The following is a 13,543-nucleotide window of genomic DNA, read 5'->3' on the forward strand; positions in this document are numbered from 1 at the left end:
ATATTCATACACACCCAGGAGGGAGAAATGATCTGAAGAAAGCATGTTTACAGGAGGCTATTGGCAACTCTCATCTTCGAGAAAATTCTGCACTGTGTGTTTGACCCTTCACATGAATACAAGGAAGTTCAAGCAATGTGCAGATAGAGTTAATCTTTATTAAAGGCAACAAATGCTAAACAAAATATCAAAATTTAGTGCAGCTAATGATTACGCCAATTCTTCCTACAGTTGCCCTCAGAACTTGATGATATTGTCTTATATAAGTAATATTATACATAACATTTTTGTTTCATGTCAAGTATTTCATCTACTGGCCTCATGTAGAGAGTATAAAATTCTATTTTCTAATCTGTGTTCTGAAATACATACTGTACTGAGCAAATTAAGAGACTGAAAAATGTACTTATGATGACCTTCTGCTACTGATAGCATTCTGGATATAGTCGAATATAAATGTCTTAAACTAACCAAGTTTTGCAGCTGTATTACTGTTAGGAAAACTAATTTTTTCTGTGATTTCCCAACTTCACTCAGAAGGTTTAAAAGATATTATAGTCTTTGGAGATGCATGGGTTTTTATGTATAACAGCTGTACCTGAAAAATTTGCTGGCTTAGTGACTCTACACATTTTGTTGAACCTGAAAAACAGGGTGAAAACCACACAAAATAGAGTTTAAGCTTTAAGCAAATGGTCTGCAAAATCTCACTTTTGACTTTTAAATCATTTTAAATAGAGGAAAAAACAAACAAACGAACCAACCAAACCAAAAGCAATGACAACCAAGAGCAAATAAATTGGAAGATGCACTTAAAGGTTACTTAATGTCACATGTCAACCACTGTTGTGGTTGCCAAGCTCAAAACTTAGTAGAGAATTCAGAGCAGAGGTTTCTCCAGTGTGTGGAAAAGAACATCATTTCTTATGACTATCCAATCTAGCATCAACTGGGGACTGATTATCTCTCTGAAAAGAGCCTTTATATTTAGTAGATTGTCTCCTTCTGAGCTGCTAATTGGTTGTCCTTGAGCGATAATCATGGTGACAGACACTGTAGTTGTCTCAGCCCTAAAAGATTATGTCATTGTCAGATAAATGTTGTTTTCTTTATGCATTCGTGTCATTCAAAACAAACATAACTTTCACATTCCAGTACTAACTTCTTCAGAAAATATTTAGTCTCTGAACTGTACTTATTATGACTTCTAAAGAGAGATTTAGAAGGAGAAAAATTATTTTTAAGGAATCTTTTTATAATGTATGAGATAAAGAAAATCATTGTACACTTGAAAACTACATCTGAATACCATTAAAATAGAGAGAGAGCTGGCCACTTACAAACATATTCTGCTTCAATGTATGGGTTAATATAATAAAGACAAAAATGTAAGTGTGCTTCAATCTTTGTATATTCAATTTCAGAATCTCCAAGGTGGATAATGTACCTTCTTGCACTCAATTACACGAACTGGGACCATTCTGGAGAGATAGTAGAGTGAAATTGAGCTCATCACTTGGATAATGAGATCTAGGATGCAGAAGAGAAACCGAACAAACTAGGTTGGAGTTGAAGTGGTATGAGTTATTTTATTGTAATTTATGTAAATTTCAATTTTCTAAGGCTTGTCCAAAAGAACATGTGAGGAGAGCTTCCATTAATCCAACCTCCAACTGTGGGAATAGATGGGTAAAATAAAATAGCTTGAATGCAAGGCTAAATATTGTGCTAACAAGACCTAGTCAATAGTGTTATTTTTATTGGATATTTTATATATTTTATATAAAATTTTAAATGTTATCCCCTTTCCCAGTTAACCCTAAACCTCCCCCTGCTTCTATGAGGATACCCACTACCAACTCAACACCCTGGCAATCACCTACACTAAGGAAATGAGCCTTTACAGGGCCAAATGCTTGTCAGATTGGTGACAGACAATGTCATCCTCTGCTATATATGCAGCTGGAGCCATGGGCCCCTCCTTGTGTACATTTTGGTTCATGTTTTAGTCCCTGGGAGTTCTAGAGGGGGTTTGGTTGGTTGATATTGTTGTTCTTCCTATGAGGTTGCAAACCCCTTCAGTTCCTTCAGTACTTTTTTGAACTCTTCCACTATGGTCTGCATTCTCAAACTGATGGTTATCTGCAAGCATCCTCATCTGTCCCAGTAAGGATCTGGCAGATCTTCTCAGGAGTCATATATCAGGCAAGCACTGAAGATATCCATTCAGCAAGCACTTATTGGCATCAGCAACAGTGACTCCTGGCTGCATGTGGGATGAATTCCCTGGTGGGACAGTCTTTGGATGGCCTTTCCTTCAGTCTCTGTTCCACTCTTTGTCTCTACATGACCTCCTGTACTTTGTTACCCCTAATGCAAAGGACTGAAGCATTCACACTTTGGTCTTCCTCCTTTTTTTTTCTTCTTTTTTTTTAGCTTTCAACCGGCATGTTTTTATTAATGAAATGAAATGGAAGCAGTCAGAAGAGAAAATTACAGAATGGATCAGTTGTTTCTTTACTGTGGTTATCTGTTAAGTTGTACAGGGCTGGTGTATATAATGTTTCTGTCTAAAGGTCGTGCTCAAAAGATCTTGGAATCCACTTGGGAAGCAACTCAGATAAAGGTGGTTGCTGTGTCATTTATGATACGGTCCCTGAGTGGTTCTACGTCCCTCGTGGTGGTGGTGTCCTATCCCCCTATCTGAAATGGGGTTGACATCGGGTGACTTTCTCTGTGTTGCAGTGACTTCTGTGTGCCTGTGATACGACAGGTAAGTAGGAAATGTGTTCAGGATGTACCGTGGACTTCTCCTTTCTTCCTTCTATGTAAAACACTAAAGCATAGTTTTGTAACTGTGAAATGCTATCTGTGATTCCATTTTGTCTAACTAGCACCAATTATAGGTGTAAGCTGGCATCAACACAAACGCTGGCTTAGAGTCGCCTTCTCCTTCTGGGTGCACACTGTGGCCCAGACCTGGAGGAATTCGCCCCAAACCACTGCCTCGTGGCTACTGTGCGGATTTGAATTTTTGTTTTTCGAAGAGTGCTCTCAGCTGCTGCTCAGTGGTGGCTTCCTTCTGCTGCATCAGCTCTGCTGCCCCTTTCGTCACTTCCCAAGCATCCGGCTTGGACATCGAAGGCCTGCCGGAAGCTATTCGAAGATTCTGCCCATATTCCTTCCTGGCCCTTGCCCTGATCCAGGGTGGATCGAACGTCATGCAGATCTTCACTTTCTATGCAAGTGAGGACAAGCTGGAAAACCGAGGGAACTACGTGGCAGAGAAGATATCTGGGCAGAAGATCAACGAAGCTGCTTGTGACATTGCACGGCAAGTTGCTGACGAACGGGATGCATTGGTTGCAGGAGGCATGAGCCAGACACCTTCTTACCTTAGCTGCAGGAGTGAGACCGAAGTTAAAAAGATATTTCACCAACAGCTTGAGGTCTTCATGAAGAAGAATGTGGACTTCCTCATCGCAGAGTATTTTGAACATATTGAAGAAGCCGTGTGGGTAGTAGAGGCCTTAAAAACACCAGGGAAGCCTATAGCAGCTACCATATGCATCCGACCTGAAGGAGATCTACATGGCGTGTCTCCTGGAGAGTGCACGGTACGTCTGGTGAAAGCAGGTGCCGCCATTGTCGGTGTGAACTTATACTTCTTCGACCCCAGCAGCAGCTTGCAGACAATAAAGCTCATGAAGGAGGGTTTGGAAGCTGCTCGGTTGAAGGCTTACTTGATGAGCCAGCCCCTGGCCAACCACACCCCTGACTGTGGCAAACAGGGATTTATTGATCTCCCAGAATTCCCCTTTGGATTGGAATCCAGAGTTGCTACCAGATGGGATATTCGAAAATACGCCAGAGAGGCCTACATCCTGAGGGTCAGGAACATTGGCGACTGCTGCGGATTTGAACCCTACCACATCAAGGCCATTGCAGAGGAGCTGGCCCCAGAAAGGGGATTTTTGCCACCAGCTTCAGAAAAACATGGCAGCTGGGGAAGTGGTTTGGACATGCACACCAAACCCTGGTCTTCCTCTTTCTTGAGCTTCATATGATCTGTGAATTGTATCTTGGGTATTCAGAGCATTTGTGCTAATATTCACTTGTCAGTGAGTACATACCATGTGTGTTCTTTTGTGACTGGGTTACCTCATTGAGGATGACATTTTCTAGTTCTATCCATTTGCCTAACAATTCATATTATGCAGTCACTGTTTTTAATAGCTAAGTCATATTCCATTGTGTAAATGTACCACATTTACTGTATTCATTCATTTGGGTTTGTACTTTCCAGCCTCTGGCTGTTATAAATAGGCTGCTATGAACATAGTGGAGCATGTGTCCTTGTTATATGTTGGAGCATTTTTTTGGTATATGCCCAGGGGTGGTATAGCTAGGTCCTCAGGCAGTGCTATGTTCAATTTTTCTAAGGAACTGCCAGATAGACTTTCAGAGGGCTGTACCAGATTGCAATTGCACTAAAAATGTGTAAGTGTTGCTCTTTCTCCACATCCTTGCCAGCATCTGCTGTCACCTGAGATTTTAAATGTATCCATTCTGACTGTGTGAGGTAGAATTTCAGGATTGTTTTTACTTGCATTTCCCTGATGATTAAAGGATGTTGAACATTTATTTAGGTCCTTCTTGGCCATTCCACATTGATCAGTTGAGAATTCTTTGTTTAGTTCTATGCTCCATTTTTCAATGGGTTTATTTGGTTGTCTGGTGTCTAACTTCTTGAGTTCTTTGTATATATTGGATATTAGTCCTCTATCAGATGTAGGATGGGTAAAGATTGTTTCACAATCTGTTGGTTGCCATTTTGTCCTATTGAAAGTGTCCATTGCCCTACAGAGGTCCCTTTTGTTAATTCTTGATCTTAGAAAATAAGCCATTATTGTTCAGTTCAAGAAACTCTCTCCTGTGCCTATGTGTTTGAGGCTATTTTCCACTTTCCCTTCTATTAGTTTAAGTGTATCTGGTGTCATGTGGAGGTCCTTGATCTACTTGGTCTTGAGCTTTGTACAAAGAGAAAAGAACGGATTGATTTGCATTCTTTTACTGCTGACCTCCAGTTGAACTTGTATCAATTTTGAAAATGCTATTTTCCATTGGATAATTTTAACTCCTTTGTCAAATATCAAGTGGCCATAGGTATGTGGGTTCTTCTCTGGGTCTTAAATTCTATTACACTGATATACTTGTCTGTCTCTGTACCAATATAATGCAGTTTATCACAATTGCACTGTAAAACTGTTTGAGGTCAGTGATAGTGAGTTCCCCAGAATTTTCTAGTATTCACTATCCTGGAATGTGGTTCCAAATGAATTTGAAAATTACTCTTTCTAACTCTATGAAGAATTCAGTTGGAATTTTGATGGGCATTGAATTGAACCTGTAAATTTCATTCTGCAAGATGACCATTTTTACTATTTTAGCAGGGTCAACCCATAAGCATGGAAGATATTTCCATCTTCTGACATTTTCTTCAATTTTTTCATCAGAAACTTGAAGTTCCTGTCATACAAATCTGCCACTTGCAAGATTAGAGTCATACCAAGGTATTTTATAATATTTGTGACTTTTGTGAAGGGTGTCGTTTCCCTAATTTCTTTCTCAGCCTATTTATTCTTTGAGTAGTGGAAGGCTACTGATTTGTTTGCATTAATTTTATATCCAGCCAATTTGCTGAAGTTATTTGTCAGTGTTAGTAGTTCTCTGGTGGAACATTGGGTGTCACTTAATTATTCAATCATATCATCTGCAAATAGTGATATTTTTACTTCTTCCATTCCAATTTGTATCCCTTTGAGCTCCTTTTGTTGTCTGATTATTCTGCCTAGGCCTTCAAGCACTATATTGAGTAGGTAGGGAGAGAGTGGGCAGCTTTTGCTAGTTCCTGTATTTAGTGAGATTGCTTCAAGTTTTTCTCCATTTAGTTTGATGTTGGCTACTGGTTTGCTGTATATTGCTTTTACTATGTTTAGGTATGGGTCTTGATTTCCTGATCTTTCCAAGACTTTTGGCATGAAAGGGTGTTGAATTTTGTCAAATGCTTTCTCAGTATCTAATGAGATGATCATGTAGTTTTTTTTGAGTTTGTTTGTATAGTGGATTATGTTGATAGATTTCCAAATACTGAACAATCAGTGCATCCCCCAGATGGAGCATACTTGTTCATGGTGAAAGATCACTTTGAGTTGTTCTTGAATTCAGTTTGCTAGAATTTTATTGAATATTTATGCATTGATATTCATAAGGGAAATTGGTCTGACATTCCCTTTCCTTGAAGGATCTTTGTGTGGTTTAGGTATAAGCATAATTGTGGCTAAAGGAATGATTTGGGTAGTGTTCCTTCTATTCTCTTTTGTGGAGTAGTTTGAAGAGTATTGATATTATGTCCTGTTTGAAGGTCTGATAGAATTCTGCACTAAACCCATATGTTCCTGGGCTTTTTTTGGTTGGGATACTATTAAAGATTGTTTCTGTTTCTTTAGAAGTGATGGACATTTTACATGGTTTATCTGATCTTGATTTAACATTGGACCTGGTATCTGTCTAGAAAATTGTCCACTTAATACTTTCTAGTTTTGTTGAGTTATAGCCTTTTGTAGTAGGATCTGATGATTTTTTTAAATTTCCTCAGATTCTATTATTATGTCTCCCATTTTATTTCTGATTTTGTTACTTTGGATATGGTCACTGTGTCCCCTGGTTTGTCTGGCTAAGGGTTTATCTATCTTGTTGATTTTCACAAAGAACCAGCTCCTGGTTTTGTTGATTCTTTTTGTAGATCTTTTTGTTTCTACTTGGTTAATTTCACTTCTGAGTTTGATTATTTCCTGCTATCTACTCCTCTTGGGAGTATTTGCTTCTTTTTGTTCTAGAGCTTTCAGGAGTGCTGTCAAGCTGTTAGTGTATGCTCTCTCCAGTTTCTTTTTGGAGGCACTCATAGCTATGAGTTTTTCTCCTAGCATTCCTTTTATTGCATCCCATAAGCTTGGGTATGTTGTACCTTGATTTTAATTAAATTCTAAAAAGTCTTTAATTTCTTTGTTTCTTCCTTGAACAAGTTATCTTTGAGTAGATCATTGTTCAGCTTCCTTGTGTATGTGGGTTTTCTGTTGTTTTCGTTGTTATTGAAGAAGAGCTTTAGTCTGTGGTGATCTGATAGGATACATGAGATTATTTCTATCTCCTTGTATCTGATGAAGCCTGTTTTGTGTCAAATTATATGGTCAATTTTGGGGAAGGTATCATGAGGTTCTGAGAAGAAGTTATATTCTTTGGTTTTAGGATGAAATATTCTATAAATATCTATTAAATCGATTTGGTTCATAACTTCTGTTAGTTCCTTTATGTGTCTGTTTAGTTTCTGTTTCCATGATATTTCCATTGATGAGAGTGGGGTATTGAATTCTCCTACTACGATTGTGTGAGGTGCAATGTGTGCTTTGAGCTTTAGTAAGTTTGTGTGTGTGTGTGTGTGTGTGTGTGTGTGTGTGTGTGTGTGTGTGTGTGAATATAAGTGCCCTTGCATTTGGGGCATAGATATTCAGTATTGAGAGTTCATCTTGGTGGATTTTACCTTTGATGAATTGGAAGTGTCTTTCCTTTTCCTTTTTTAATAACTTTTGGTTGAAAGTCGATTTTATTTGATTTTCGAATAGGTATTCTAGGTTGTTTCTTGGGACCATTTGCTTGGAAAAAAATTTTCTGCCTTTTACTCTTATGTAGTAAGAGTATATCACTAAAGTGTTTTTCCTGTATACAGCAAAATGCAGGGTCCTGTTTAATTGTCCAGTCTGTTAATTTATGTGTTTTTATTTGGGAATTGAGTCCATTAATGTTAAGAGATGTTGAAGAATAATGATTGTTTCCTGTTTTTTTTTGTTATTGTTGTGTTGTTGTTAGATGTGGAATTATATTTGTTTGGATATCTTCTTGGGTTGATGAAAAAAGATTACTTTCTTGCTTTTTCTAGGTTGTAGTTTCCCTCCTTGTGTTGGAGTTTTCAATTCATTATCCTTTGTAGGATTTGTCAAAAGATATTGTGTAACTTTGGTTTTGTCATGAAATTTCTTGTTTTCTCCCTCTCAAGGTAATTGAGAATTTTGTTGGATGTTGCAGCTCGGGCTGGCATTTGTGTTCCCTTAGTGTTTGTATGACATCTGCCCAGGCTCTTCTAGCTTTCATAGTCTCTGTTGAGAAGTGTGGTGTAATTCTGACTCGTCTGTCTTTGCATGTTGCTTAACCTTTTTTCCTTACTGCTTTTAATATTCTTTCTTTGTTTTGTAGCTTGGTGTTTTGAATACTATGTAATGAGAAAAATTTCTTTTCTGACACAACCTTTTTGGATTTCTGTATGCTTCTTGTATGTTTATGGATATGTCTTCCTTTAGGTTGTTTTCTTTGTCTCTCTTTCTTTCTTCCTTCCTTCCTTCCTTCCTTCCTTCCTTCCTTCCTTCCTTCCTTCCTTCCTTCCTTTCTGTATGTGTTTTGGTTGTTCTCACTCTTAAGATCACAAACTCACAGCAGGGACAACCTTCAGTGAGAAAAAACAAGATATACAAACATAACCAGATGGTGAGACGCTCACCATCTCAAGCTCAAGGACCTAAGCAACAGAAACCAAGGCTATGTGGCAGAAACTGAACAAAGTTCTCTCACCACAGGAAGTCCTGAATAGTCCAAGACACACGAACAAGACCTAAAATTCTCTTTACTATAATCTAGTTTCTAGTTATAGAAAAATATCTATCTAAATGAACAAATAATCTATATGATGGAAAAATTTGTTGGCAATGAAAGTAACTTTCCTCATTTTGAATACTTTTATAAAATATATGACTCTAAAACCAGAATGACCATGTCTGTATTGTAGTGCTTATAATACTGTATTATGTATTTTTCTGCTCTCTATGTCTAATGCCTGATAAGTAGTGACTTAAAGGAAGAAAAGTTTATTTTGGTTCAAGGTTTATGGTATACAGTGAATACAACATGGAAAAAAAGAAAAAAAAATGAAGGTGCTGATTGGCTTCATGGTAGAATGACTATATGCCTAGGATTGCTTACCCTACATCTTGATAGAACTAGATGCATAGTAGATAGGAAACTGGTCTAGCATAGAGAACATCAAGGCCTGTGTCTAGTGATGCCTCTTTTTCTCTGTCTCTCTCTGTCCCTCTGTCTCTGTCTCTGTCTCTGTCTCTGTCGTTTTTTTTTGGTTTTTTAAGCTGAGTTTCTCTGTTTAACCATGGATGTCCTGGTAATTGCATGTAGACTAGGCTAGTCTTAAACTCAGAGATCTGCCTACCTCAGCCTCCCCAGTGCTGGGATTAAAAGCATGCGCCACCACATCCTGGTTATCATCTGTTTATAAAGGACCTCCTATCATTTTTACATACTCTCAAAACTGCACATCTGGTTTGGTAGCAATTACTTAAACATATGAACTTGTGCAAGCACACTCCTTATTCAAAACCAAGGAGATAGTAGTATTATAAGGGGCAGTTTTATCAACAAGATTGGATGGAGAGACCCTAAAGGCACAAATGTGATTGTGTTAATGAGAATGCCCTAGTTTCTTTTTTATTGCTGTGATGCAGTTACCCAAGAAACCCCACTTGAGGATAATATTTTGCTTCACAGTTTGAGATTATAGTCCACATAGTAAGGAAAGCATAGAATAGAAACTTGAAGATAGCAAGTCATATCAGCAGTTACAAATAAAACAAATTTATTTTTCTCCATTTATGCAGACCATCAGTCTATCCAGAGATTCATCCACATCAGGCAAGTCTATCTCATTAAATGAAAGCAAGGTAAAATTTCACAAGCATGTTTATGAGCCCACTCAAGTGATTTGAAAGGGCATTTCTAGAGAGGGTTAGGTCAAGTGGGCTCTAATATAATAAGATACAATCATTGATAAAACCAAAATTTAAACAGACTATTGAGAGATCACACAGCAGTGAAAGGTGAAACCTAGTTGCAAGAAGTAGGGAATATTTTGAAGAATGTATTTAACCCAGACACCTTCTCATTACTCTTTTTCTGGTTTTGGTTTCTATAAAGTAAAGAAATCCCCTGTAACATACCTTTCTGTTAGAATAGTCTACTTTTCAAACAAGCCTAATAATAATCATCGAGCCCCTTGAACTGAAGCCTGCAAAACCACCACCAAAATCTGTCCTTCCTTCTTCAAATCAGTTTCATAAGGATTTTATCACAGCTATGAAAACATGACTAATATAAACATACTAATAAGACAGAGGTTACATCTATTTAAAACCAGTGTGAGTTTAATATATTCATTGCAAATCATAGAAAAGTCATAAAACCAATGGAAAGGAAAGTAAATATAAGCTTATAGAGAAACATGAAATAATTCCATTAAAAATAAAGCAATTCAAGAAATGTAAAACAAAGAAGAATATGGCCATAAACAAATTGAATAAAGAGGACACAAAATGAAATTGTAACTTTAATCTTAACAGTGACAACATTGTATTAAATATAAATATTTTAAAACAACTAAATAAAACAATGTCTGACTCAAGTGGGCTAAAAGAGCAAGAGTCAATAAATATAACTGTGTGATATAAACTCATTAAGTATTCAAATATACATAAGTAAAAATCCACAGAATTAAAAGTGTAACAGGTAAAGTTATCCAAACAGGACTTATTTGGCTGTATTCGCCAATAATGTAAACTTCATGGTAAGGACAGTTATAGAGACCAGGACAGATTACATGTTGAAAGAATAAATGTTTCACAAGTGACAATGCAATATATTCATGGAAATTATGATACTTCAAAACCGAGAAAAGAAAAATAATGTGGTGGGATGGAAACTGGGAAAATATACCAATAGTAATTACTGTTGAATAACTACAATACTTATTTCATTATACTCAATTAAGTAAAGAAGAAAAAAAACACTGCCAACAATATTCACAACATGACATCTGTATAAAATATATACCCTTTTCTCCAATTTGGAAGATTTATCCCAATGTAGCACCTTCTGAGCCATAGAATCTCTTAATATGAATAATATAAAACATTGTTATATATAAAATATTCTTTATGAAACACTACATGCATTATATAAACAAAGAGATATTCACTTGGAAAATATTTCATCTAAAATCATGGTAGCTATAAAACTATAGTTATAAACATTTGTGAACACAATGAAAAAACAGCTATGGATTAAAAATAAATCATAAAAGAAATTATAAACTAAATTAAAAATAGTCAATATCATGTCATTATATATGGCATTATATATAAGAAGTCAGTGATTAAAAATTCTAATAATGTTTATATTTAATTTTTATAATATGTTTTAATTAAATTGTAATTATATCACTTTCCACTTACCTTTCAGATGGCTACACTAACTCCTGACAGGCTTCAAATTGGCAGTTCAGAAGACTAGGCCTTAATCTCTGTTGCAAAGACCTGGATAAGTCCAGGTAAGTACAGGCAAGTTCAGGCCTCAGATGCCATCTTGCTACTTGGCCTGAGACCAGGGCAATATGTCAGCAGCAGTTTCCAGACTTCCTTAGCAACAGTTTCTAGCACCAGTTTTCAGCCATCCAGGCCCCAGCAAAGGTTCTGGATTGTCCTTAGAAATAGAGCTAAGATTAAGATAGAGGTTACCCTCCAGGAATTCCCTTAATGTGATTATAATCTAGCTTGTGAGCTCACTTTGGGGTCTCTTCATCTTTGTAGATAGTAGACAACAGCATGCTGGACATCTGCAAAATAAAACTCTCTGCATTTAATACTATTTGTGTCTGGGATATCAATCTTCAACGAATCATTGACACATACCTTTTCTCAGGCCATCCCTTCTTATGTCTTATATTCCCACTTTAATTGATACCCTATTTTTCTTTCATGGTGACTATTACACACACACACACACACACACACACACACACACACACAATGAGTCTGTTTTCATTGTGTGAAAATGATTTCGTGACTGACAAAAATTATTTATTTATTTTCTGCTTCTTTTATAATTTTTTGTACTTATTCAATTTACATCTTGCTCACTGCTCCCACCCAGCCACCACCCTTACAATTTTTCTCCCTGCCCACTCTCCTTTTTCTCTGAGAGGTTGAGGGACCCATGGACGTGCCCACATCCTGGCACTTCAACTTTGTGCGAGGCTAGGTGCTTAGTTTCCCATTAAGGACAGACAAAGTACCCCAGCTAGAAGAACATATCCCATGTATAGGCAATAGCTTTTCAGATAGCCTCCTAATTTTTATCATTAATTATTATCCAAAATGCAGCTCCCCTTTTGGTATTCCCCTGCAGAGTTATTTTCCTAATACCCTTCCTTTTCTCCTCTGAGAGCTGCCCCATCCCTCCTCGCTATGATGTCAAGTATCTCTCCCTTATTGAGGTCATAAAATTTCTTTAAATTACTAAATTTCCCTTTTTTTTACATGATGTTTTTTGAATTTCTTGCTTCAAATCCTTTTTCCATTCACTATTCTGCCATTCAATCTGTTTCTATTGCTCTCAGTTTGTTATATCAAGAACATTATTTCCATCCTAGTTAGTTGCATTCCAATACAATGGAAATTTCTCTAACATGTTTTAAAGACTGCAAACATTTGTATAGTTATTTTTTACAGTTTGTGTAGTTATTTATCTTATTAAAATACAGTGCTATATCTCTGGTCAAAGAGATGCTTAGGTCTAAATAAGAATGGATAAAGATGAAGCAATCCAATTAAGAAACTTAGAAATAATTTATTAAAGAACCATCCCCCACCCCACCAGATCTAATATTGTTAAATGAATATAGCACTCAAAGTATAGCATAGATTCTGTGCAATTACTTTCAAAATCATACTGGTCTTCTTACGATGATTCTAAAGTTGATTTAAATTAATAAAAATATGAAAATAATATACCAAAATCTGTGTCTAGTTTCACGAGCTTCACTTTAAACTTTCAAGTTCTCCAAAGCTGTTCATATTGTGAGGGCCTTTTTGAAAGTTGATATAAAAGCAAACTAAAGTTGGATCTTTTAGAGTTCTCTAAGCATGGAACATAGTCAAAGCTGTTTGGTACTTGGGGAGAACTCTTGTATTGAGAAATAGACTATAGTCTTTTCCTTGTAATTTCTGCACCATTTCGCTAATGGTGTTTTTTTAGTAACTGTTGTGAAAATTAGAACATATTTCGAAACTATAGTCTGTAAAATTTAGTGTATAACTTTTAATATATATTTGGGCAGAGTACAGTCTTGACAATCTTGCCTGTGCTCGTTTACTGCACTCTGTTGGCTTTGTTTGACTAGTGATAAATTTAATTATCCATTTGTGCAGTAAGTACCAACAGATCTAATGAGATCATGCCTTAGAGAATTGTTTCATGGAAACAAGAAAATATCCAATGAGAAATTATAGAGGAAACTGCTTGAAAACATAAAAAAGAAAATTTAAAGTGTATTCACCAACTTTTAGAGAAATACAGTGCAAATAAAACAATA

At 36.5% G+C, this 13,543-nt stretch overlaps 1 protein-coding gene across 1 annotated transcript in view; it reads left to right on the top strand.

Moving 5' to 3' along the window:
• LOC116901827 (betaine--homocysteine S-methyltransferase 1-like) overlaps positions 1-4,067 on the top strand; it is a 5,467-nt gene extending 1,400 nt beyond the window's left edge. The window contains exons 3-4 of the mRNA XM_032904032.1: positions 2,746-2,773; positions 3,048-4,067. Of these exons, the coding sequence (XP_032759923.1) occupies positions 2,746-2,773; positions 3,048-4,067 (1,048 nt within the window). The remainder of the gene's footprint in view (positions 1-2,745; positions 2,774-3,047) is intronic.
• Positions 4,068-13,543: the final 9,476 nt, after the last annotated feature.

This window comes from Rattus rattus, chromosome 1 (assembly GCF_011064425.1).
Source record: "Rattus rattus isolate New Zealand chromosome 1, Rrattus_CSIRO_v1, whole genome shotgun sequence".
NCBI classification, from domain to species: Eukaryota; Metazoa; Chordata; class Mammalia; order Rodentia; family Muridae; genus Rattus; species Rattus rattus.